This window comes from Callorhinchus milii, unplaced genomic scaffold, assembly GCF_018977255.1.
Source record: "Callorhinchus milii isolate IMCB2004 unplaced genomic scaffold, IMCB_Cmil_1.0 Scaffold17, whole genome shotgun sequence".
NCBI classification, from domain to species: Eukaryota; Metazoa; Chordata; class Chondrichthyes; order Chimaeriformes; family Callorhinchidae; genus Callorhinchus; species Callorhinchus milii.
The window spans coordinates 1,162,534-1,188,328 of NW_024704758.1; the positions used below are offsets into that span (position 1 = coordinate 1,162,534).

The 25,795-nt window shown below is 48.7% G+C and overlaps 1 protein-coding gene across 1 annotated transcript; it reads right to left on the minus strand.

Moving 5' to 3' along the window:
- Positions 1-4,842: 4,842 nt before the first annotated feature.
- Positions 4,843-20,264, minus strand: LOC103186025 (proline-rich protein 5-like). The gene is made up of 8 exons (XM_007904827.2): positions 19,971-20,264; positions 19,230-19,310; positions 18,374-18,422; positions 15,456-15,513; positions 14,465-14,556; positions 13,081-13,221; positions 8,452-8,566; positions 4,843-5,722 (listed from the first exon to the last, which is right to left on the minus strand). The coding sequence occupies exons 1-8, from the start codon at positions 20,087-20,089 to the stop codon at positions 5,349-5,351; spliced, it is 1,029 nt and encodes a 342-aa protein (XP_007903018.1). The 5' UTR covers positions 20,090-20,264; the 3' UTR covers positions 4,843-5,348.
- Positions 20,265-25,795: the final 5,531 nt, after the last annotated feature.

The following is a 25,795-nucleotide window of genomic DNA, read 5'->3' on the forward strand; positions in this document are numbered from 1 at the left end:
TGGAAAGCAATCCTCCAACCGACTAACAACCAGGTTCCTACTAACTACGAGGGAAACAGAGGCGTGTGGAGTAAGGAACTTGAAATGATACAGTATTCGCATGAAGGTGCCAGACTAGCGATGGGACGATCGGAGAGAGCGGGGGAGTGTCATTTTCAGCTGCTTTGAAACTAAGATTCTAATTAACAGGTGGTGTTTGAGCTGTATCAATGATAGTAGTTAGCAATGATACCAGTAACTAGCAGTAACTGGTCACTTGGGGAAAAGATAGTAACGTTCAGTTTTGTTTTTAACGAAAACTTTCTCCGGCTGTTTTCTGCAGGAACCCAAAGCAAATCCCAGTTGTGTGCAGCTTGTGAGGGCTTCAGATCAGTTAGACTTCCGGTCTGCTCGTTCAGCTATTTATACCAGCATTGTTGGTGTAAATTATAAGAATAGAAACTATTTCCACTGGCGGGTGGGTCAGTAACCCGAGGACGCCGAATTAAAATAGTTGTTAAAGGCAATGGGAGGTGAGAAATTTTTTCACACAGTGAGTTGTTGGGAACTGAAATGCATTGTCTGGTGGAAGCCGATTCGATTACAACTTTTAAGAGAGAATTAGATAATTATTTGGGGAGGACAAGTTTGCAGGGCTATGGGGAGAGAGCGGGGGAGTGGGGTTGATCAGAGCTATGGGGAGAGAGCGGGGGAGTGGGGTTGATCAGGGCTATGGGGAGGGAGAGAGAGTGGGGGAGTGGGTTGATCAGGGCTATGGGGAGAGAGTGGGGGAGTGGGATTGATCAGGGCTATGGGAGAGAGCGGGGAGTGGGGTTGATCAGGGCTATGGGGGAGAGCGGGGAGTGGGGTTGATCAGGGCTATGGGAGAGAGCGGGGGAGTGGGTTGATCGGCTATGGGGAGAGAGCGGGGAGTGGGGTTGATCAGGGCTATGGGGAGAGAAGGGGGGAGTGGGGTTGATCGGGGCTATGGGAGAGAGCGGGGAGTGGGGTTGATCAGGGCTATGGGGAGAGAGCGGGGGAGTGTGGTTGATCAGGGCTATGGGGAGAGAGCGGGGGGAGTGGGGTTGATCAGGGCTATGGGGAGAGAGGGGGGAGTGGGGTTGATCAGGGCTATGGGGAGAGAGCGGGGGAGTGGGGTTGATCAGGGCTATGGGGAGAGAGCGGGGGAGTGGGGTTGATCAGGGCTATGGGGAGAGAGGGGGGAGTGGGGTTGATCAGGGCTATGGGGAGAGAGCGGGGGAGTGGGTTTGAAGCTCTTTTGGAAGCTCTTTTCAAAGAACTGGCACTGACACGATGGGGCGAATGGCCTCCTTCTGTGCTGTATAATTCTATGATTGTTCGAGGTGATTTCTGATAAAACAGTGAAGACTTTATCCGAGCTTGTTTACTGGGGGACGAGGGGCAGATTCCTCCCGCTTTGGAGTTCATGGCCACAAAGTTCAGTGGCTCTGATACTGAGGTACCTTCCTGTTAATATTCTTTCCCCCGAGCCCCCACTGCCTGTCTGGTAAACCCACAACAAGGGAGCATTGGCTTAAAATTCAAGCCAGGCCATTTAGGAGGGAAATCAGGAGGTAGTTTTTCACCCACACAAAGTTGAGGGGAAATCTGGAACTCTCCTTATGCAAAAGGCTGTGTGTGGAGTCAGGGGGTGGGGGGGCGATCAAAACCATTTTTGTGAGCCTGATCAGGGTATCAAGGGATATGGGGCAAGGGCAGGTAATTGGAGTTGAGTTACAGATCAGCCGTGATCTTGTAGCATGGCGGAACAGGCTCAAGGGGCTGAATGGCCTCCTCCTGTTCCCATGGTGTGCCATTGTTCATGCAGCAGGAGTTTGATGAAACAAATCAGCTGAGCACCGTGGGTTTTGTTGGCCGGGGTTTCTCCGGGATGTGGGGGGGGGGGGGGGAAATGGCCGCGAGCTCTTAAGGAAATGTTGTTCTTTTGCTTTCCTGTCTTCTGCAACGTGTCTGCTGAAACACGTTAGATATCCTGCTTATAGCATAACAACAGGTTACATTTGTATAGCGGCCAGCGATTGATTAAAGGGGGTTAAATTCTAAACAAATGACCGAAGGCACGGTCGAAGAGGAAGGTCTTGAGATAGTCTTGAAGGAGGCAAGGGAGGGGGCGAGGCAGAGGGAATGTGGGATGTCGTTCCCCGAGGATGGGGGCAGGGAGGCTGAAGGCCCGCCTGCCAATGTTGGGACGAGAGAGGCGGGGAACGTGAAGCAGGCCCGATGCCGCTGAGCGGAGGGAGCAGCGTTAGTCACTGGCGCATTAAGTAAACCATGACTCGCGATCTGCGCTCAGAAAAACAATTAAAATAATCTGGATCAGCTGTTCTCCCTCCAACAAGCCTGCCGATGTGGAAATCTGCAGCCCTGGCCGTTCAGCACACATCACATCTGGAGTGCGGTTAGCTCCTCCACTGGAACTATCCACTCTCATAACATCCTCCACGCTCACTGGGAAAGACACATTAAATCATGCCAGCTCACGCGTCTCAAAAGTCAGACAGAAAGTCTTGTTACTGTAAACACTGCATTGTCACCGGCTTTATTCATAGTCCTGGCTGAGACTCAATCAGGAAGCAGTCAGTTGATTAAACTATAAAAAGTCCCTGTTGCTTACTGTAACCTGCGAAAGCAGTCACTGCACCTTACAGTAATTCCTGTGAAACACTTTGAGACGTCCCCCTTCAGTGTGAAAGGCGCTGTATGTCAGTTGCAAGGATCATTAGTTTATTAAACCTCTGACGTGATGTTTGAGATGTTTTGATGTACTAAGGTCCTGTATCCAATTCAGAATCTGTTTCTGAAGGCAGTGTCCGGAGGTGGAGATTTGAGCAAGTGAGTGAAAGTCGGCTCATTCTGAAGTCCTGTAGCTCAGTGGGTAGAACGCTCGCCTCGCAAGTGAGAGGACCCGGGTTCGATTCCTGAACAGGACGAAACATTGGGCAAGTTTCCTTACTCCACACACCTCTGTTTACCAGTAGTGAGTAGGAACCCGGTTGTTAGTCATTCGGCAGATCGCTTTTCCGGGGGGTAATACTCCAAATAAAAAATAAAACAAAATAACAGTTTGGTCACTCAATCCACGCCTGTTTGTGGGACGCTGCTGTGCGCAATTGGCTGCCTCGTTCCGCCCACAAAATATGCAGTAAATTCATTTGACAGTATATTCTGTGAAGCGCATTGAGACGTCTCAAAGACGTGATCAGGCGCCGTATCAAATGTGAGGATTATTATTACTGTGAGCGTCTTTCGCAGGTGTATCACGTCAGTATTTGGATCATTTGGTTCGGTTTCCATCCCTTGACATCTACAAACTAGATTAGGGTCCTCAATCCACTGGCAGGGTTTGAGCGACAGGAGTGGAGCGCCAGTAAATTTACTCCTCGTCCTCCATCCTGGGGTACCAGCTGAACAAGTGATCCGAAAATAGAGGTACATTTAATACAGAAAATATATACAACAAACCCGCACAGCAAAGAGTCTCCTCCGGCTGTAACGTTAATGCAGAGGTAAACCCGTAACAATCACATACTGCCCGACTGTCATTCACACAGTATTTGGTTTTAGCGTCATGACAGGAACCCATCTCCAGGCTGAAGATAATCCAAACGGCGTTCCACATTTATAACAACATCTCACGTCAGGAGGACGTCCCAAGGCACTGGACAGTCAGGGATTTGGACCCGAGTAGGAGGTTGGGATCAGGAAGGTTGGAGGGCAGGGGGAGTTAGGGGCAGGAGGTTGGCCAAAGGCGTGGTCGAAGAGGAGGCCTTGAAGGAGGCAAGGGAAGGAGCAAAGCGAAGGGACTGTGGGATGGAGGTCCAGAAGGTGGGGGCAGAAAGGCTGAAGGCCTGACCACCGATGGTATGGTAGGGTGGGCGGGGGACGTGGAACAGGCCAGAGCCTGCTGAGCGGAGCGAGCAGACCGGTTGATATGGGGGCAGCAGATCTCAGAGGTAGGAAGGATCAAAGCCATGGAGGGCCTTGAAAGTAAGGGCAAGGATTTTGAACTCTCTGAGGGGATGGGGAGCCAGTGGATTTACACGCCTCTCAAGGCTCAGGGTACTGAAGGTACAGTATTGCTGGAGTTCCAACAGCGAGGAACATCCTGCTGTTTGTCACAATGCTGCTTTTACTCCAGTCTCCTGCCTGGAGCCTCCTTTGGTTCCAATCAGACTTCAACGAACCCGGGTACGTTAGTAAGTCAGCTTGAGACACATCTGGTGATCAACTGAGGATTCAGGTAAACCTGAATTATTTCAGTCAGACAAGGTCCCATCACCCTGGCACAGGGCGGGAGCTCAGCTTGGTTGACACTGACTGATCCAGACCAGATCGGATGGCGCTCACTTGCTCCAGCTCAGGACATGTTCCTAAGACTCAGTTTTTCGCCGAATTGCAAGGCATTGCCATCACCTCTCCGGCTCTCTGCTTTCGCCCTTGTCTTGGCCACAAAAAGGACCCGAAGAGAGAAAGTTGGAAAGCAAATTACCAAATGCAAAACAGCCTTGGCTGATACTAATTTTCCCCTCTAATTCTCTCCGAAATACACAGTAAAACCACCATTTTATTTACCAGTTGAAAGTTGCCTCTGGTTTTCAAATGATATTTACCATCTCATAGCCCCTGCCTTTCAGGCACCTTCCCTTCCCTCCTTCAAGACGCATCTCAAGACACACCTCTTCGACCGTGCCTTCGATCACCCTCCTTCACTCCTGCCCCCCCAGCCTCCCCAATCCCGACCCCCAGCTCGTGTCCAGCGCCTTGGGACGTCCTCCCGACACGAGAGGCGCTATAGAAATGTAATTTTGTTGTTTTGCTCCCTGCAGTTTAGGACTTGTCCAGTTTGGGATGAGCAACATATATTTATATAACGCCTTTCACATCAATAATTTTCTCCTGTAAACAAAAGCAACTGGCACTTGACACGAGGTTATGGTATCCGTGGAAAATTCTGCAAAGCAAACCAAGAAAGGTACAATGTCAGTGAATGGGAGGGAGGGAGGGAGGTTGAGAGGGAGGTTAGAGGTTAATCCTCCTCCAATGTTCAGTCTCAAGAGTTTGAGCGTCCGTTCTAAATCTTTAGTGCAAATTCAATCCTTGTTCCTGGAGAGCTGTAACTAGAGATTTGTGCTTTCCCAACTGAGTGGGTTCATTGATAATAAACGTTGCCGCCAACACTGTGTCAACACTCCTTGGCACAGCCCAGTCCGCAAGAGGCCAGTCCCTGGCACATAACCCGTGACAATGACAAGTGTTAGTGACTGGTGCTGTGCAGTACACGGTGAGTGTTTGGGTAACTCCTAGTCTATCAACAGGAGTGACTTGGTCTAAGCAAGAGTCGTGCATTTGAGGTCTGAAGATTCCTGCAGCGAGAGCACCATCATCTCAGGTTGTGAATCCAGGCTGCTGGGCTGGCTGGAATAGTATCTGTGGTTCATATTTGGTGGCAGCAGTAGGCATGTGTCTTCGCTACTTGGTTCTTCCACCATGACAGGGTGCATCATGGTGGTCATGGCGAAAAGCTGGAGGTCGGAGGGTGCATTGGCCACAGTGTGTCGTCGCAGGCTCCCACATTTCTCCAGGTAGGCCTCGCCTTCCTGCTCAAACAGGGGACTCAGAGCGTTCTCGTTGGGCTCCGTGACTTGACATGGATCAATCGTGAAATCCACAATCTTCGATCGAGGATTCCCAAATTCTCGGCCTAGGTGGGCAAAACAGGGACAGGATTTATTTAGCACAATACGGTTCATTCAAAGTCGTGTCCTCACTTGGGAAAAATACTTTCCAGTAACTAGGACAGATAAAGTGAGCGAGGACTGACTGCGCAAGGGAGGAACACAGTTTACAAGCGCTCCGAGACGCCGGGCGATACATAAAACCCAAAAGAAAATGCACGTTGTTGTTGTACATTTATACAGTGACCTTCACGTCATGTCTCAAACACAAGAGTCAGGTCTACGTCTACATTTTCAACCACGGCAGTGACTCGAGGGTTTGAACCCGAGCTGAGGGTTGGATTTGGAGGGACGGGGATTGGAGGGCGCAATTGAGGAGGAAGGTCTTGAGACTCACCTTGAGCGAGGCAAGGGAAGGGGCGAAGGAGGTGGAAGGGGCATTCCAGAGAGGGTGGGGGGCAACTCCAGCATGAATGTACGTAGATTCAAAACAGGACTGGCCTCAGGAGACATTCCCAACCCCCTCCCACCCTCGCCCCTCTCAACCGCTAAAAAAATAGTGAATCACAGGAACTGAAATACGCCGGGAACAAAACTGGGTTCCCACAATCTGAATTTGGACCATTTTGTATTATGACTAACTAGAATGGGAATTTTTTTATTACTCTTAAAAAACAAACACGGACCAAGACCTCAGGCAATCAAGAGGTTCGGATCACCTCAGGAATGTGGAGAGTCAGCAGAGCTATACTGAGAGAGTGTGTGTGTGTGTGTGTGCGCACACACAGTCTCCTCAGCTAAACCTCATTCATTCCCAGTTTGTCGGACGTTACCATATCACACTTGTCAGAACGTGTTACGAAGCACACAAATTCAGGCGGGTTTCGGACTTTCCAGGCCATTTGACCCTCAGTCCCGGCCAGGATGGACTGTGGCTCGAAGACAATTTTAAAAAAAAAGGAGATTAAAAAATATTTGGAAAACTTTCGGAGCTATTTCTGATTTGATTTCTTGAGAGTAATTAGAGACCGGTTGTGAAACAGCTGTTGACGTTTTAAGGACTAGCAGTTACTCTCCAGTAGCATCAAGGGGATAATGACCAATAATGTATTGCAATGGAGTCTAACACATGGTTGGGGACAATTTGCAGCCTATGGGATATTTATTTTCACCCTCTCCCCACCCCCCGCCCCCCCCCGGGATGCCAGTAATAACCAGTTAACCAACGGTTGAAGGCTCCCAACCGTCATAAAAAGCACTCGCAACTGAGGTTTTTTTTTGCTGAGAAACATGTATGTAAAGCGGCCTGGCAAGACACGGTAATATTTAAGAAGGAATTTGACAGCTATTTGGTGAAAATTTCATTTGAAGGGCTTTGGGGATAAGGTAGCGTAGGATTTTGTTTGGCAAATGTTGGCGTTGCCTTATCACGTCGTTGACACATCTCAAGAGCGCTTCCCGGAACAGACTGTAAAGTGTAGTGACTCTGCTTTGTGGGCGAAACGTGGCAGCCAATTGCGCACAGCAGCATCCCACAAACAGTCACGGATTGACTGACCGCATTTTTGTTTCTTTTGAAGGGATCATTATTACTCAAGGAAAGCGATCGGCCAGTCAACTAACAACCGGGTTCCTAGTCTCTGCTAGGTAAACAAGTGGCGTGTGGAGTAAGGAAACTTACCTATGGTTTCGCCCTGACCCTCCCCGGGAATCAATCCTAATTTCCTCCGCGTTGCCTTGTGAGCAACTCTTATGCTTTTATATTTGAATCCACATTCAGCCGGGAACATGCACCAGCAGTGATTGGCGGGGTTGGTTTCACAGTCAGATCCTCTGTGAGTTACAGGCCAAGCCTGATGCAGTTAAACCGCTCAATGGCTAATGCTGGCCATTTTTCCATTTGTTCCAAGTTGCGGTTCCTTTACACAGCCCCGAGCGCTAGGGAGAGGCTCAGATTCATTGCTCAGATGTATTTGCATTGCTGGATTGAGCACAGCATTATGTTTCAGGAAATGTGCAACAGGCAAACATGAGCCATTGAGGTAATATCGAACAGCTGTAGATCTTGGACAGACTGTGAGGCTAATGAGCCCTGACCACAGTACAGTACAGTACAGCCACAATGACACTGTGCACCCATCCCACCCACGATCTGAGAGCCAGGCAGGGGAAGGGAAGCTCCATCTCTTGTCCATTTGATGCGACAGATATCACCCTGACCGCAAACCTTGACCCCCACCACCCCAGAACAGTCCGTACAATAAAAGGTATTGGCGTTAATTGAATGGGATGTGTTATCGTGGACTGAACAGTCGAACCAGAGGACACAGCCTGAAATCGAAGCGGGGTAAATTCAGACCGGGCACACGGTAAACTGAACTGGCTCCCCAGTGAGACGGTGGAAGCAGAAAACGTTGTTTGTATCGAGAACAAACGAGATAGATTTCTGCTGGAAACGAATATCTCGGGACAGATGTTGGATGGATCTTGGTCTTCTTTCGCCGAGCAAGTTTTTACGCATTTTCTCCCTCTCCCCAGCACAAAATATACAGTCAATTCACGTTATAGTGTATTCTGTGAAGCGCTTTGAGAACGTCTAAGCGATGTGATAATGATCCCTTCAAACTTAAGGATTATTCTGTTATATCATAATACAGTCAGTAATAACCTGAACAGCTTTGAGAAGACTTGATGTTGTGTGCGCTGTTCCTAATGAAAGGATTATTAGGAAGCGGTGAGCGATACAATGACCTACCCATGTTGATGCTGTCTGCGTCGTTTTCCCCACTCAGACATGGATACACGAGCAGCCGGACTAGCCACTCCAGCCGTAGGTACTTCTCGCTCGTCCCTTTGGCCTCGTGAACCCCCTGTCAGGGAAGCACCAAACATTAACCCTTTCAATCAAGTGAGTGGAGATCGCCCATGAATCTTTTTTGGTTCCTGAGGGTTAGACTGCGCTTCAAAGAGGTTCTCTCAATTCCCAGGAATCTTCACGGCTGAAAGGGGGAAAGATCTAATCTAGAGCGCTCACCTCGCAAGCGAGAGGACCCGGGTTCAATTCCCGGGCAGGGCGAAACATTGGAAAGTTTCCTTACTCCACACACATGCCTCTGTTGACCTAGCGGTAAGTAGGAACCCAGTTGTTAGTCGATTGGCGGATCCCTATTCCGGGGTAATAATCCCTTCAAAAAAATTGAAATAATGAAATAATTAAATGGGACGCTGCTGTGAGCAATTGGCTGCCGCGTTTCGCCCACAAAACGTACAGTCAATTTACTTTGCAGCGTATCCTGTGAAGCGCTTTGAGACGTCTCGATGACGTGATAAGACGTTGGGTCAAATGCAATGATTATTCTTATCTTCTCAGCATCTGGATCTAGAGGGACGTTCTGGAATGACTCATAATGAACCTCCAGCTGTATTTGGGCACCCCCTCCCCCCCCCCACCCCCCCCCCCACACACAGCCGCCTTCCCCCCGCTTCCTCCCCCACACCTCCAGTCCTGCAACTTGGCTTCCCTATGAAAGAATCCCACTGAGAAACTACCGTGAATTATTCACTACTGGGCTGTGGCCTGGCACAGAATATTGGCCAGGGTTAAAAGTGGGTAATGGAGCCAGGGTGGACCTGTGCCAAGCTAGCTCCCCAACCCCACCTCGCTGTCTGGGGAACACTTCCCCCTTTACAACCGCCTCTATCCAGTGGCATTTACAGTAACTGGACAGTTGTGTTCTTGCACTTCCTCCTGGCTTGTGACATTCACACCGATGTGACTTCCTGTTAAATATACTTTAACACAAGTGTAAGCTCATGGTAGCAAACAGTCATTACAGTCTATTCTTCACAGTGACGATTTTCTGTACTCTTAGGCCATATTCGGTCACTCAATCCACGAGTTCTTGTGGGACGCTGCTGTGCGCAATTGGCTGCCGCGTTTCGCCCACAAAATACACAGTCAATCCACTTTAACAGTGTATCCTGTGAAGCGCTTTGAGATGTCTCGAAGGCGTGATAAGGCGCCATATCAAATGCAAGGATTATTATTATTACTATGCAATTAAAGGCAGGTCCAAGGATCAATAGCCCTTTGGCTTTTTTTCTGCTCAATCCTCGCAACTGCATTTTAAAATACTCTGTGATTAAACTGACCACGAGAGCAATCCTGCTTGTGTTATTCAGCCCGACTAGACAAGGATCTGAAATGAAATGCCAAAAGCAGCCAAGAACAGCACATGAAGAGACTATTTGGCCACGATGGGAGCTAGCGCTTTAGAGAGGAAAGCAGTCTATGTGATCAGTCTTCTCTCAATCATCGTCGAGGGCCAGTTTCGACCGCGCCTTCTGCCTCCCTCCTACCCCCATCCTCCTCACCCTCTACCCCCTCCTGAACCCAATCCCCAGCTCGATTCCAAATCCCTGACTGTCCAGCGCCTTGGGACGTCCTCCCGACGTGAAAGGCACTGTGTAAATGCCATTTGTTGTGGTTGTTGTTGCTGCTTTGAAGTGGCGCGACGGGGTAGAGAGGGTCGTAGGAACAATAGGAACAGGAGGAGGCCATTCAGCCCCTCGAGCCTGTTGTGCCATTCTATTAGATCATGGATGATCTGCACCTCAACTTCAATTTAATATTAAATTAAATCTAACATCAAATAATTTGGATGAAGAAAGATTATGTATCCACTGGATTCTCCTCTCACACAGGCATCGTACATGGGGTGGGGGTTGGTGGTGGGGGGGGAGAGTTGGAGAGGGGGGTGTGGGAGGTGGGGAGTTGGAGAGGGGGGGTGTGGGGAGGTGGGGGAGGGCGGCAACCGAGCTGGGGAAAGAGAAGGGTTTAACTTCAGAAAGAATAAGGAAGTTTTAGTCTTACAAAACAAGCTACGCCAAAAACATAAACCACGCAAATGTGTTCCTGCAGGAATTTGAGCCGAAATGACTGTCGCTGCAGTGGGTGGTGTTGTGTGGTGTGAAAATGAACGTTTAAAAGCTTCAAAGAGGAAGTGTGTGTGCGCTGTGGACTGACACGTCTTTCTCAGTTCTTCTTTAGTTCTTTTTTGTCTCGGTCCATGTTTACACTGTGAGTAACCTCGGTCACGAGCCGGGTACCAGCAAGGAAACCCAATGGATAACTAGCTTCCTCTACTGCCAGTGTGCCAACGCTATGCCTCGATGTATTCCCTTAGCGATCACCGCATGGGCCAAAGATGGGTGATTGGAGTTGAGGTACAGATCAGCCTCGATCTAACAGAATGGTGGCTGGCTCCAACCTCCTGCAAGTCCCATTGTGCCCTCCCTCGTCCGCTCTGCCATCGGTGGCCGCGCTTTTAGCCACTAACGCCCGAAACGCTGGAACTCTCTTCCTCTATCCCTCTGCCTCGCCCCTTGATTCCCCATCTTCAGGTCGCGCCTGAAGAGCTTCTTCGACCGTGGCTACAGTCACCTCCCCCCCCCACCCCTGGCTTGGCGTTATCTCCACCTGTCTAGCGCTCTGGGTCGCTACCCTGTGCGAAGGGGCTCTATATCAATGTAAGTTGTTGCTGTTGTTGTCGGAACAGGCTTGAGGGGCTGAATAGCCCAAAACTGTTCCTGTGTTCCAGGAGCCTGAAATGACTCCGAGTGTTGGCTCATTGTGAAGCTCATTGAATCGTTACATCATGAAGATGCCTTTAGGTGACTCCTGCGTGGGGAGTGGGGAGGGGGGGGGTGGGAGAGGGAAATTCTTCACCACTCTTGCAGCCTATCTTGCAACACGTTTCCTCGTATCCCAGGCGCACACTCCCCATTAACTCATTACACCATCCTCACCATCAACAACCCGGGTCTTAAGTCTTCTCTGCTCTTCCCTTAGAATACGATGTGAGGGCTTTGCTGCGGTTTCAAATTAACACAACAACGTCCCCTTCACTTCTAATTAACCTCTCTGCGCAAAGCGTTCTCAGACAGTTTTCCTCCATGAAATGCCCATCACTACCAGTGCTCGCCTGGCTCCACTATCTCTTTAGATCAATTTTCAAGGTCTTCACCCTCACCTACAAATCCATCCACTCTCTGATCTTCTCCTCCACTCAACTAACTTGGGCTTCTTACCGTCCTCCACCCGACCATCAGTTGCTGAGTGTTCAGCGCCTTGGGACGTCCTCCCGACGTGAACGACGCTATTGCCCCTAACATTTGGAACTCGCTCTCGCCCCTTATATTCCTGTCTTTACGTCCTGCCTCACATCCACCCTCTGAGAACATGCCAATGGTCACCATCCCCTCCTCTACTCTACTCCCGTCCCCTCTCACTTGCTCGGCATCTAAACCCTTCTAAACCCTCCAAGCCGTTCCCCTACATAATGGGTGTTCTATAAATGTAAGATTTTTGTAGATGTGAGCGGGAGAGGAGGGCTGGTGTGTCACACTCGGGGAGAGGGGCAGAAGACAGAGGCACAGCTCAGCACTCTGAATCATAAAAGCAATGGATAGTACCGCACATGAGGTTAATTCTGTACTAAAGGCCCGCTCGCGACTTGATGTGATCAACAGGCCTTGAGCAAGAGGGCAAAGGGCGACTGAAGGCATTGATAACTGAGCACAATACAAAGGGAGATTCCTTTGTAACAATTCAGATTCTGTGACATCTCAGTCGGGGCTCTCCTCGCTCCAAACAGTCTCTCTGTTTCCCAGACAGAAAAACAAAGAACATATTTGCACAGAAGAGATTTGGTTTCGAAACTGCACCTCTATCTCTCTGTCCAGGTAATGTTTGCCGAGGGGGGGGGCGGGGCCTGGACCTGTTTAATGCGATAAGCCCGAATGTCAGGGCTACCTTGCTTCGATTATTTAGACTCGGGGTGAAAGGTCAAGGTTTCAGTGCAGACAACCCCGTCAAAACGAACGATTCCGATTGTATTTTCCACTTTACTACAAACAACTTACATTCACGTAGCCAAGACATCACCCCAGGTCTGCAGACTGTCTACCAGCCTATAGACTGGTCTGGTGTCTGGCAAGCTTCCCCGCTGCTTGTCCAGCTAGGACCGCCCTACCTGTTAGGGCTTTGGCTTGCAGGGTTAAAACAGGAGCTGAGTGGGATGATCCCCTGCCTCCAGTGACTTGTCTACCCTTCCAGGTCCTGCCAATGTGCCAGGACCCACTCATTAGCAGTGCCCTGGAATACTGCGGACCCATCTGGCTTAGGAACCAGACTAGAGACCGTCACAGAGGACTGGCTCATCCGACAGTCCATTAGCAAGCATGTCACCTTGGAGCCAGTTCTGGTGCAAGGAGACCCCATCTACCTCCCCCCCCACCCCACTCTAAGGGGGATCGGCAGACTGTCTAACCAGGGTATTGGGGTTACAGACTAGTGAAGCTCAGGTTCACATAACTATCTTACCTGAAGCACCAGTAACATCTGGGAGATGGATGGAGACACCTTGGTGTGCGTTTGATGCAGCAAGTTCTCCAGATTGACTTTCAACAGAACCCGATCTCGGAATCCAAGCAAAGCCATCTGCCGCACAGTCAGCTCCTGCCCCTAAACAAAGGGCTCAATATGAGAATCACTTTGCGTTATTTTTAACTGGAAAGACGGGGTGGTGATCATCCCCTCTGCTGTGTGATGTGCCAGCTCAATGATAATTCAAGCGATGCAGTATAATAATGAGAAAAATAATCTTTGCATTTGACACAGCGCCTCATTACGTCATCGAAACGTTTCAAAGCGCTTCACAGGATACGCTGTTAAGTGAATTGACTCTTTATTTTGTGGGCAAAACGCAGCAGCCAATTGCGCACGGCAGCGTCCCACAAACAGTCGCGGATTGAAGTGACCAAATGATTACTTAAAAAAAAATTTTATTGGTTTTTTGAATGGGTTATTACCCCCTGGAGAGGGCCAATGGACAAACAACTGGGTCCCTACTGCTAGGTAAACAGAGGCGTATGGAGCAAGGAAACTTCCTTAAGGTTTTGGCCTGCCTGGGAATCAAACCCAGATCCTCTGCTCTAACGATTATGTTACAGGACTCCGATATTGGGGCACTTACACACTGAAATGTAACATGGCTGAACGCAGTTTCAGTAAGTGCTTTAGAACGTGTCGCTTTTAATTGTTTCTCAGTAACGTTTGGTGCTCTGTCTCCTTGGTTCATTGAACTTAAAGTCAAGTTAGAACTGGCAGCAAGGAATAACAACAACAAGTTGCATTCATATAATGCCTTTCTCATCGATAGAAGGTCCCATGGGGCTGGACAGTGAAGGGTTTGCACCCGAGTTGGGGATTGGAATCAAGAGGGGTGGAGGGCATTGGAGGAGGGGGGGTGGGGGGCTGGGGGTGAGAGGATGACCGAAGATACGGTCAAAGAGGAAGGAACTAGCGAGGAAGCTTGCCCCTCAGCTGCCAGCCTGACCTCCAGCACTGGTAATCATCACTCACAATATTCGGCATTTTCAAAATCTTAACAATAATATTAATAATAATAATAATAATCTTAGCGTTTGACAAAGCGACTTATCACATCTTCAAGACGTCTCAAAGCGCTTCACAGGATATACTGGAAAGTGAATTGACGATTACAACATAAAGCGAAATTGATTTAGATAATATCTGAAAACCTTTGTTACAAAGGCCTTTGGAATCTATTTAAAGAGGTAATGAATCAACCAAAGAGAAAGGGCATATGAAACAGCAAGGAATAGCGGCAAGACTGGTGTCTGGGAGGAATACAGAAAGCAGCGAAACAAGACGAAAGAAATAATATGGAGGAAGACGCACTTACCTGCACGGGATAGAATATGGCCTGGAGAGTGGGCAATATCTCAGTGAAGAAGTTATCCCAGTTTTCCGTCAAAGCTTCCAACAGTCTTTCACCTAAGGGAAAACAGAGCGACATCAAGGACAGTAATAGGAAATAAAAAAAAACACAAGAGTTGTAATGTTTAGCTAAATGTCTCCTTTATCCAAATGCTTAATAATAATCCTGGCATTTGATATAGCCCCTTATCACGTCTTCGAGACATCTCAAAGCGCTTCACGGAATATACTGTAAAGTGAATTGACTGTATATTTTATGAGCGAAACTCGGCAGCCAATTGCACACAGCAGCGTACGCACAAATAGTCGTGGATTGAGTGACCGAATTATTATTATTATTCGTTTTATTCATTTTTTGAAGGTATTATTACCCCCAGAAAAGGGACTAACAACCGGGTTCCTACTTACTGCCCGGTAAACAGAGGCGTGCGGAGTAAGGTAACTTGCCCAACTTTTCGCCCTGCCCGGGAATCAAACCCAGGTCCTCTCGCTTGTGAGGCAAGAGCTCTAACCCCTGAGCTACAGGCCTTAGATTAACATAACAGGATGTGAGGACTGAGGGAAATGAGGCAGCAACAACAAGAAATTTGGGGCGTCCTCCTGACATGAAAGGCCTAAACAAATGTCATTTGTTGTTCTTGTTGTGTTGCTACGCGCAACTGACTGCTGCTTTCGCTCCCAAAATACGCAGTAAATCCACTTTGTGAATGTTTCAGTCCTCTGGATATCACGAGGACTGCATCAAATTTTATTAAGGATTATTAATTATTATTATAAATACAGGCTAAGGCTTCTGCTACACTGCTCTATTCAATATCCCCAGTTTAGTTACAGTGTGGCTCACGTACAGAGCAAAGCTCGCTCTACGCTGTCTTGTGACGACCGTCTTTATATTACGAGGGACGTACGATTAAGAGGTTAAACTAAACAGCGGAACATTTTCACATCGCACCTACCTTCATTACCCTGCACTCTTTCCTCCAAAATGCTCAGACCTTTGGAAAGAAGGTGGTTCTGACAAAGGGAAAAGGAAGGAAACAAGTGAGAATGAAACGAACATTAGAGAGTTTATGTGAATGTAAAACCTCAACTGATACGTGGATGGACAGAATTTAGCATCCAGGATCCTTCTGCAACCGGCAACTGATTGACCTGATCCTGTGGAGCACCTCTCAGCAGAGAAAGTGGTTAGAAAGTGGATAGGCGCTGAGCGCACTCTCCTCGCCAGCGAGAGTTACCCGGGTTCAAATCCCCGGCGGGGCCAAAAGTTAGGCAGGTTTCCTTACTCCACCCGCCTCTGTTTACCCAGCAGTAAGCAGGAACCCGCTTGTTAGTCGATTGGCGGATCCCTTTCCGGGGATAATAATCCCTTCACAAATAATAATAATAATAAAGCGGTCACTCACTCCACGACTGTTTGTGGGACGCTGCTGTGCGCGATTGGCGTTTCGCCCACAAAACATGCAGTCAATTGACTTTACAGTGTATCCTGTGAAGCGCTTTGAGACGTTTCGAAGACGTGATGACGCGCTGTATCAAATGCAAGGATTATTATTATTATTATTATAAAATGTGTAATTGTGAGGCTTGTTTTTGCACTAACCCAGGCTGCGGAACCCTCTCCCTCTATCCCTCCGCCTTTCCCCTTTCCTTCCCCACTTTCAGATCGCGCCTGAAGACCTTCCCTCTTCGACCGTGCCTACGGTCACCTCCCCCCTTCCCATCAGCTCGGGGTCGGGCTCCGCCACTGTCAGGCGCTCTGGGACGCTACCCTGCGTGAGGGGCGCTGTGGGGCAAGTTGCTGTCTTTGTCCAAACCCAAGCCACGTGAGGCATTTGCAAGAGAGAAGAGGGTTTGGGTTAGGAGCCGGGCAGATGCGCTCGAGGTGAGGAACCAGAGTGTCCAGGTCAATAATCTAGTGGAAGATACAACATAGCAATGCGTGCCAGAGATCAGCTGAACTAACAGCGGACTAATTATGGCTGTGGCTTGGTTAATAGGTCACAGCAGTGCACAGAAACAGCTCCATTCAGCAGAGGCTGACAAAAGGGAACGTGTCATTTTGTTTTTAAAAAAAAATGCTCATTTATATTATTCGGCGTCTATCACTTGCTTTGAACTCGCCAACAATCTGGAAGTGCCGTGGTTTAAGCAACAGGTCCTACAGTCAACCTGATTCCTTTTGGTGGGGGAGGTGTCCGCTGGGAGATCTTGGAGAGATTGGTGGTGCTGAGGAAAGGGGAAGGTATCTGCTGGGGGTGTGGGGGTTGGCGTGGTGGGGTGGGGGTGGGGGAAGGGGGGGGTGGGGAGAGAGAGGCATTCTCGAGCTGTACAATAATGCGGGCCCAGGTCACCTCTCTGTCACACACTCCCCGTCCCCCACCGGCTTGTGGTTGTTCGATTCAAGATCTTCTCACTCCCTTTCGAATCCCTTCATGCCCAGGCAGCCCCCCCTACCTCTCCGACCTGCTTCTATAGGAACGGGAGGAGGCCATTCAGCCCCTCGAGCCTGTTCCGCCGTTCACGGCTGATCTGTACCTCGAGTCCAATTCCCCCCTCAGAGAGGGTCTTGGCCAAATAAACTTGAGACCCTCTCTGGTCTTGACAATCCAGCCTGACTGACGGAGGCCACTTGAAAACCTCCAGAAAACGAAGAAAGGTTTGAAGTAACAAAAAGAAAAATTAAAATGTAACAAACCCGACACGAGGAAGGAAGGAACACGAGCCCCCACACTGCAGAGACTAAGACACAAGGTCGCTCGGTTTGCCGCTCACCGACATTATCTTTATGAGTTACAGCCTTATCTTCAGTGTACTTTGGTCGCATTACCCGCGCTCTCAAGACATGGCGCACGCTTCTCCGACCAGCGTTAACGTGTGAATGGTACGTGCTCTGCCGTGATTGTATAAACGCGGTGGAGGTTGCTGCTCTCGGTGGCCGTGCGCTGAGCGAGCTTTGGGGGGTGGGGGGGGGGTGGTGGGGGGGGGGCAGATGTGCGCGGCTATTGGCACTTCCTGTTAAACTCGCACATCGTCAAAAATACGTTGAGACATACTGGTCCGTCGAGCAAGCTTGATAACCACCACGCAGCTCGCTTGCTTGTGTTTCTCACCTGTTTCACATCAAGCTCACAAGATCAAAGGAACAGTTCGATGAAGCCCCTTCCTGCCTATTTGATCACATCCTTCCATCTCACCCAATCTAATATATCCTCCCATGACAGCATCAAGCTGTTTCTTAAATCAGACCCAGCGTCCTGGATTCAATCACCCGGCAACTCGTGCCGCTGTTAATTTAATTTAACCTTCTCGTTAAAGAGATGCTTCCTGGTGTCTGAATTTGCCTTTCAAACGGTCCCCTCGTGACCTGCTGCCTTGGGCGTATCTACAAGGGTTGTTTCTCAACCATTTAGCATGGTGTACACTTCTTTAAGGTCCCTTGTGAGATAATAATAATAATCCTTGCATTGGATACAGCAGCGTCCCACATGCACGCGTGGATTGAGCGACCAAATTATTAATTAATTAATTTATTTGGGGAGTGGGGGTGGTGAGAGGGAAAATTACCTCCTGAAAGCTATCTGCCACACAACTAACGACCAGTTTGCTACTTACGGCTCGGTAAACTTAGGGGTGTGAGTAAGGAAACTTGCCTGAGGATTCATCCCACCCGGGAATCGAACCCGGGTTCTCTCGCTTGCGAGGCGAGTGCTCTAACCACTAAGGTACAGGAGGTGTCTTACTCTTCTTAGTTTTCTGCAGGCAGAATTTCAGTCCTCTGATGCTTAACTGAGATAAAACTATTCGTTGATCGTGCCAACGTAGGACCTGTCCTGCAGGCCTTTGATGCGGAGAAACAGTTGAAGTTTTTTACCTGAAAATAATCTGTGATGAATGGTCCGAGCTCACTCTTCAGCAGCTGCCTGTGGAGGGAGATTCAGATTCACGGCCGTTAGTTATTGCATAGCGGGAGATCCAAAGCACAATGGATTCAGCCTCATCATGTGAGCGTCAGCCACATCTAAGCGCTCCGTCTGGCGCGAAGGGGGCTATATAAATGCAAGTTGTTATTGTTAGGTGGAGGGGTTGGAGGTGCGGGGAGGGGTTGGGGTTGGACGGAGGGGTTGTGGGTGGACGGAGGGGTTGGGGGTGGGCGGAGGGGTTGGGGGTGGGTGGAGGGGTTGGAGGTGGGTGGAGGGGTTCGGGGTTGGGCTTGGCAGGGGGGTTGGGGGTGGCGCGGAGGGGTTGGGCGTGGGCGGAGGGAGAAAAGAGATTCTGATGCTCAGGTTGGTGAAGGTTGGAGTCCTGTAGCTCAGTGGTTAGAGCACTCGCTTTGCAAGTGAGAGACCTGAGTTCAATTCCAGGCAGAGGGCAAAATCTTGGGCAAGTTTCCTTACTCCACACAGAGCCTAATAATAAACCCTCCAAAACCAAAAACAATAATAAATTGGTCATTTTCAATCTACGACTGTTTGTGGGACATTGCTGTGCGCAATTGGCTGCCGCGTTCGCCCACAAATATACAGTCAATTCACTTTACAGTATATTCTGTGAAGCGCTTTGGGACGTCCTCCCGACGTGAAAAGCGCTATATCAAATGCAAGGATTATTATTATTATTATTATTATAAGAGGAAGATTGATCCCGAACCCTGAGCTGTGCTGCCCGTGACCAGGAAGTGGTTGGAACTAACAATGGACACGTTGCTAAACAGCTGCTCGTAAACTTACCGAATGTTTTCATTCAGAGAGAACAGCTCATTATCTTGCAGACTTCCTCCCTGGAACACTTTGATCACTGCTTTCTGCACACTGCGGAGGAAATAAAGAAAGAACAGAAATCAGCAAATGAATAACAAGGTCAAATAATAAACCTGTAGCATCCCCTTTAAGCCGAGGCTTTACAGCTCTGTTCGATGGGGCCTCAGCCTGATACCAACTTCTTATTTGTTTAATATAATAATAATAATCCTTGCATTCGATAGAATGCCTCATCACGTCTTCAAGACGTCTCAAAGCGCTTCACAGAATATACTGTAAATAATAATAATAATAATCCTTACATTTGATATAGCGCTTTTCACATCGGGAGGACATCCCAAAGCGCTTCACAGAACACACTGTAAACTGAATTGACTGTATATTTGTGGGCAAACGCGGCGGCCAATTGCACACAGCAGCGTCCCACAAACAGTCGTGGATTGAGCGAACAAGTTCTTTTTTTAAACGGTTTATTACTCCCGGAAAGCGATTCGCCAAACACCCGGGTTCCCACTCACTGCCGGGTAAGCAGAGGCGCGTGGAGTAAGGAAACTCGCCTAAGGTTTCGCCCCCTGCCCGGGAATCGAACCCGGGTCCTCTCGCTTGCGAGGCGAATGCCCTAACCACTGAGCTACAGGACTCCATTCTTTACAAGCCCACAGTACGAGTGCGGTGCCTTGAGGCGGCCTCCAACACGTGAGCGTGCCTTACCTGTTCCAGGCCCGGTTAGAGTTGAGCAGTGCTGCCTGCCTGACGGCGTGGAAGCGAGGTAAGTCACTGAGCACGGGGGAGCTCATGAAACGAGGCCGGGGTCTTCGGAAAGAGCCCATCCCCTCCCCCCCTTGTGGGCTGCACCAGGCAGCGGGGGTGGGCAGGGTCTTTAGCTGAATCGGGGTACACGGCGATGGGTCTCACCCTAAGCCCTTAAGAAGTCGGCGTGTTTCTTGGGGTATTCAGCGTCACCCTCCCGACGTGAAAGGCGCTCTATAAATGGAACCTTGTTGTTGTTGTTGTTGTTGTATTCCCGGCCAGGCCTCTCTCTCTCTACCTCCGACAAAGCAAACCTGCAATAAGATGAGGCAAACATATTTAAACATCTCTCGCCATTTCCCTCGTCAGTGATACTTCCAGTAAAAGTGAACTGGTATTTCACCCACGCAACCTACAGTCAACTCACTTCACAGTGTACGCCGTGCAACCCTCTTGAGACGTCTCGAATCTGCGTCTAAAATTCACCTCAAGAGCTTCGAAATTTATCTTGTGCGGCAGGCGCTCTATATATATCAGCCACGCCGGTAAAAGATCGCAACCCCTGAAAGATCAATGGACCCATCAAGTCCATCCCTTCCACAGCCCCCACAAAGATTACCCGCCGAGAACTTGCATCGTACCGCAGCGTAAAAGATCTTAAGGCGCTCGAGAAACACGATGACAACGACAACTTGCATTTGTGGAGCGCCCCCCCCCCCCCCCCCTCCCCCCACTCCACTCAAGCTTCACGAGGTCAACTCACCCATCTCGTTAAAGATGCCGCAAAATAGCAGAAAAATGAACCTTTTGACGACTGAGGCTTCGGGAGAACAAAACTGCTGAGTCTAACTGCCTGATGTGAACCTGAAGAGGGAGCTCTGTTACAGAACACAATCACCATCACGCACGATCCTACACCTCTCAATGCGCGAGACTTTGCAATCTATAAGCAAACCTCTCCGCTCGAATTTTTAACTCAGGTTTTCCTCCAGCGTTCAGGCTCTCGACCTGACCTCAAAAGCCTCACGTTGTCACTGCAGACACGAGCTTCACACCGGAGATTCAGGCTTCCTCTGGAATCTAAAATAACCCTCCCCTCGTTCTGAATGTCACAAGCAGAGGAGGTTTCAAAGGGCATCTCATTCTCACGTATTTTCTCGCAAGGGTTTCAAAACGAAAGCAATTAAAATGACATGAAACACGGCAGGTCACATGTCGCCAGAGAAACACCGAGTCCAAACCATTTCTCTGGCCGTTAGAGGCAAGAGTGGTGACCGGGACAATATGTTTACACACAGCACCCACCCTCGTCAGCTGACTGACTCAGTGGCGTATTCCTCTCCAAGATCGTCTCTGAGAACAGAAAGATTGATCTGGGATCCTTTTGAAGCTTGGCTGAGTTGATTGCGTTCTTGCCTTTAGGTCTTACGGTTGTGGGTTCAAGCTCTATGTCTGAACCTGAGCCCAAAGTCTAGACTGATGCTTCAGTGCAGGACTGAGGGAGCCCTGCATTGTTGGGAGGTGAGACATTAAACTAAAGTCCTGCCTGCCCGTTCAGAGGGTCATTTCTCTTGACATTATCCAAGAGAAGATCTTCTTCTCGAGTCCTGGGCCTGTGGAGTTCCGTAGCGCAGCGGTTAGAGCCCTCGCCTCGCAAGCGAAAGGACCGGGTTTGACTCCCAGGTGGGGCGAAATCCGAGGCAAGGTTCCATACTCCACACGCCTCTGTATACCTAGCAGTCAGTAGGAATCCCTTTTGTCAATCGACTGGCGGATCCCTTTCCAGGGATAAAAATCCCTGTTAAAAAAAAATGTGGCTGCTGCGTTTTGCCCACAAAATACACAGCCAATCCACTTTACAGCGTATCTCGTGAAGTGTTTTGAGACACCTCAACGCTGAGATAAGGCGCTGTAAAAGATGTAAGGATTATTATTAATATTACAATACCAATGCTCCAGATAAACACACATGGCTCTTCGCGGGACCTTGCTACACACAAGTTAGTCGCAGTTCTTCCCAACAAAACAACTTGACAGCAGTTCCCTGTGAAATGCTTCGAGGTTAAAGGCACGATGTGAAACACACAAAGTATTTTTAATAAGGATGTCAGCAAATTCCAGCTCCTGGGCCCAGCGTTACTGTGCCGCGCAATGACTACATTGCCTCTGCCATTCAGAGCTGCCAGGCCGTTAGTTAATGACTGTTGGCTGGGTTGAAGGTAACGCTAATCTGCAGGGCAGGTGTTAAACATTTGAGGTGACAGCCAGTGTGGAAATGGCCAGATGCTCAGAGACTGGTAAGGGTTCGATACTGTTTGACTACCGTGTGACTGCATGAAATAACTTAAGAGTCAAGTCAGGTTATCTAGAAAACACAGAGTCGGTATTTTGCTTAATAAATGAACGCCGGCAGTGTTAGCTCATCGACCTGTTGGGCCAAATGGCTTTTTTTTCATTCTAATGGAAGGTACATGCGGAAAGCATCCCGTGCAGGGAGCTGTCAGTCCTAATAAGGAGTAACAACAACAACAACTATATCGCGCCTGTCATGAGGGGTGGACAGCACTTTATGTTGGAAACTATACAACAACAACTTGCAACAACTATCAACTGGCCTTCACGCAGGGTAATGTCTCAGAGTACTTGACCATATACCTCGTACCCATTGAGGTTATTATGCTGTTTCGTGTATATGTGTAAGCGTGTGCATCAGGTTATCTATATGCGTGAGTCCCTGTGTATGTATACGTATGTATGTATACGTGTGTGTGTGTGTGTGTGTGTGTCTGTATGTGTGTATATGTGTGTGTTTGTATATGTGTGTGTGCATATATACATGTGTGTGTATGAATACATGTCTGTGTGTATGCATACGTGTGTGTATCTATACATGTGTGTATGTATATGTATTTATGTATACGTGTATGTATACGTGTGTATACGTGTGTGTGTATATATGTGTGTGTATATATACACACGTGTGTATGCGAACATGTCTGTATGTGTATGTATACGTGTGGTGTGTGTGTATGTATACACGCGTGTGTATATACATGCGTGGTACTTATTTCACTGCTTATATTGTACTGTGTGTTGATGTGCACGTTTATAAATAGCAATCCTCGCATTTTATGTGCTCATGTTCCTTTATCGATGTGCTGCGTGTAGAAGATGCAAAGATGGGACAAATAATATCGCTATCTCTTGGGGTTTGTGGAGGTGGGGAACTTCCCTCCAACCTTTGTAGAAAGCTCCAGTGGCTATCATGTCAGTGTTTCTGAGAGTATATGAGTATGTGAGAGGGTGTATGTTTGTGCAAGTGTGTGTGTGGTTGGCGGGGGGGGGGGGGGGGGGGGGGGGGGGGGGGGGGGGGGGGGGGGAAGGAAAAGCATCTGAATTCTTTTGAGAACATTGAAGCTTTCCCTTGAATTTGCAGAGCTGTTATTATTACACCTTTTTGTATTAGACGCAATAGGCAATCTGAGAGTTTCACCCCATGAGCTGATTTCCTGTAAACAGACTAATGGCAGTTCAGCGATAACAGAACCACAGAAGGTGTCTGTATGAGGTATGCAAACCCTGACAATAAACCGATACGTGCGCTGGTCTTAATCTAACGTCAAATCACTGCTCAGGCCACCGAACCTCTTACAACTGGCATTTCTACATCTCCCCTCACGCAGGGGGGAGTCTGACGGTGTCATGTTGCAGTGCACGCACATTGCATTTACGTTCCACCCACATTATCAGTCGTATAATTCGGATGGGGTTGAAAATCAGTGGTCCTCAATGGGATTCATCACCAGTGACTCAGTTGCTCGGGGAATCACGCACTGCCACAAACGCACACATACACACACTCTCTCTCTCTCTCTCTCTCTTTCTTACACACTCATACGCTTTCACACTCACTGACATAATAGGCGTTGGAGGCTTTCAGAACGGTTGGGAGAGAAATTGCCCACCTCCAGAAACAACACGAGACGACACAAAAATTTGTCTAGCGCCTTTCACGTCGGAGGATGTCACAAGGCCCCGAAAAACAGCCCGAAGGCCTTATTATTTGGCCCATCTTTACATCCTCCAGACACACACACACACACACACAGCACATGTCATAAAGAAACAGAAGTGGCCGGGAACACACAGCATCTATGGAGAGAGGAACGTCAATGACCTTTCGGCGGAACTGGTGACGCGAAGTGGTCATTCACTTGAAACCCCGACTCACTTTCTCCACTCTCCATAGATGCTGCCTGACCCGCTGGATGTTCCCAGTCACTTCTGTTTCTATTTTAGATTTCCAGCATCTGCAGTATTTTGCATAAAGTATTTGCATTCTTTTGTATAAGGAAAGGACATAGGATGCAAGGATTACTATTACATACACACACACACACGGTAGTACGTGATGCCTGTTACTCACTGCTAGTTCTCCTGTCTCTACTCTGAGTAATAACTCGTAAATCTTACTGTGGCCGCTGCTATTTTCAAACTTCCTAACACAAACCACCAACACGTCTCACCCCCTCACTGAGAGAGGACCTCCCGATAACCATTCACATTATTGCTGAGGTATCTGTGGAACAAGTGTTAATAATTATAATCCTTGCATCTGATATAATAATAATAATAATCCTTGCATTTGATATAGCGCCTTATCACATATTCCAGACGTCTCAAAGCGCTTCACAGGATATACTGTAAACGGAATTGGCTGTGTATTTTGTGGGCGAAACGCAGCAGCCAATTGGGCACAGCAGCGTCCCACAAATAGTCATGGATTGAGTGACCAAATTATTATTATTTTTAAGTGATTATTACCCCCAGAAAAGTGATCCGCCAATCGACTAACAACCGGGTTCCTACTTACTGTGAGGTAAACAGAGGTGTGTGGAATAAGGAAACTTACCTGATGTTTCACCCCACCCGGGAATCGAACCCAGATCCTCTGCTAATTAATGATGAAGTGAGACAGTTTACGTCGTGGCTTCTGACACACAGCCTGAGCGTAAGGCTGTTCCCAGCCAACTAAACTATCTCCGTGGCCCCTTATCGCAGGCTTGTCAAACTTATCTGTTAGTGACGAGGAAGCTCAGTATTCAAAAGCTGTTTACAGCTTGGTTTACAACACTTGCTTCCACTTTGCTGCCGTTCCACAGTTATATTCTCGAATTCAAGCTCCTCATCCTCACCTACAAGGCCATTCACGGCCTCGCTCCCTCCTACCTCTCTGACCTACTACCCCCCTACCTACCCGCCCGTACCCTCCGTTCCTCTGGCTCCGGTCTGCTCCACATCCCCCGCCCCAACCGCCCTACCATCGGTGGCCGGGCCTTCAGCCTCTCAGCCCCGAGGCTCTGGAACTCTATCCCCAGTGCCTTCGCCGCCTCCTCCCTTTCCTCCTTCAAGGCCGGTCTCAAGACCTTTCTCTTTGACCGAGCCTTCGGCTCCCCTCTCGACTCTCTTCCCCCTCCTCGCTCCCTCCCTTCCCTCCCCTCACCCTGACCATTTCCCCACTGCTCGGGTCCTGACCCAACTGTCCAGAGTCTTGGGACTTGAAAGGCGCTCTATAAATGGAATCTTGTTGTTGTTGTTGTTGTTATATTAAATGTTTAGAATTAACATTCTTGACGTCAACTACAACAGTTAGTCACTGTTCTCATAGACCATGAGAGAAAGTGAAAGAGAGAGAGAGAAAACACATAAGAGCAGAATGTATTAGGATGAAAGGCACTGACAATGCTATACATTGTAATGCCTTTTGAAACATCCAACATTTAATC

What these genes read in the sequence shown, in the direction of transcription:
- LOC103186025 (XM_007904827.2), bottom strand. Translation starts at nt 20,089, where the DNA reads ATGGGCTCTTTCCGAAGACCCCGGCCTCGTTTCATGAGCTCCCCCGTG. An exon ending in TCTAACCGGGCCTGGAACAG is followed by an intron (nt 19,311 to 19,970) that starts GTAAGGCACGCT and finishes TTTCCTCCGCAG; the next exon opens with TGTGCAGAAAGCAGTGATCA. An exon ending in AAGAGTGCAGGGTAATGAAG is followed by an intron (nt 14,557 to 15,455) that starts GTAGGTGCGATG and finishes GTTTTCCCTTAG; the next exon opens with GTGAAAGACTGTTGGAAGCT.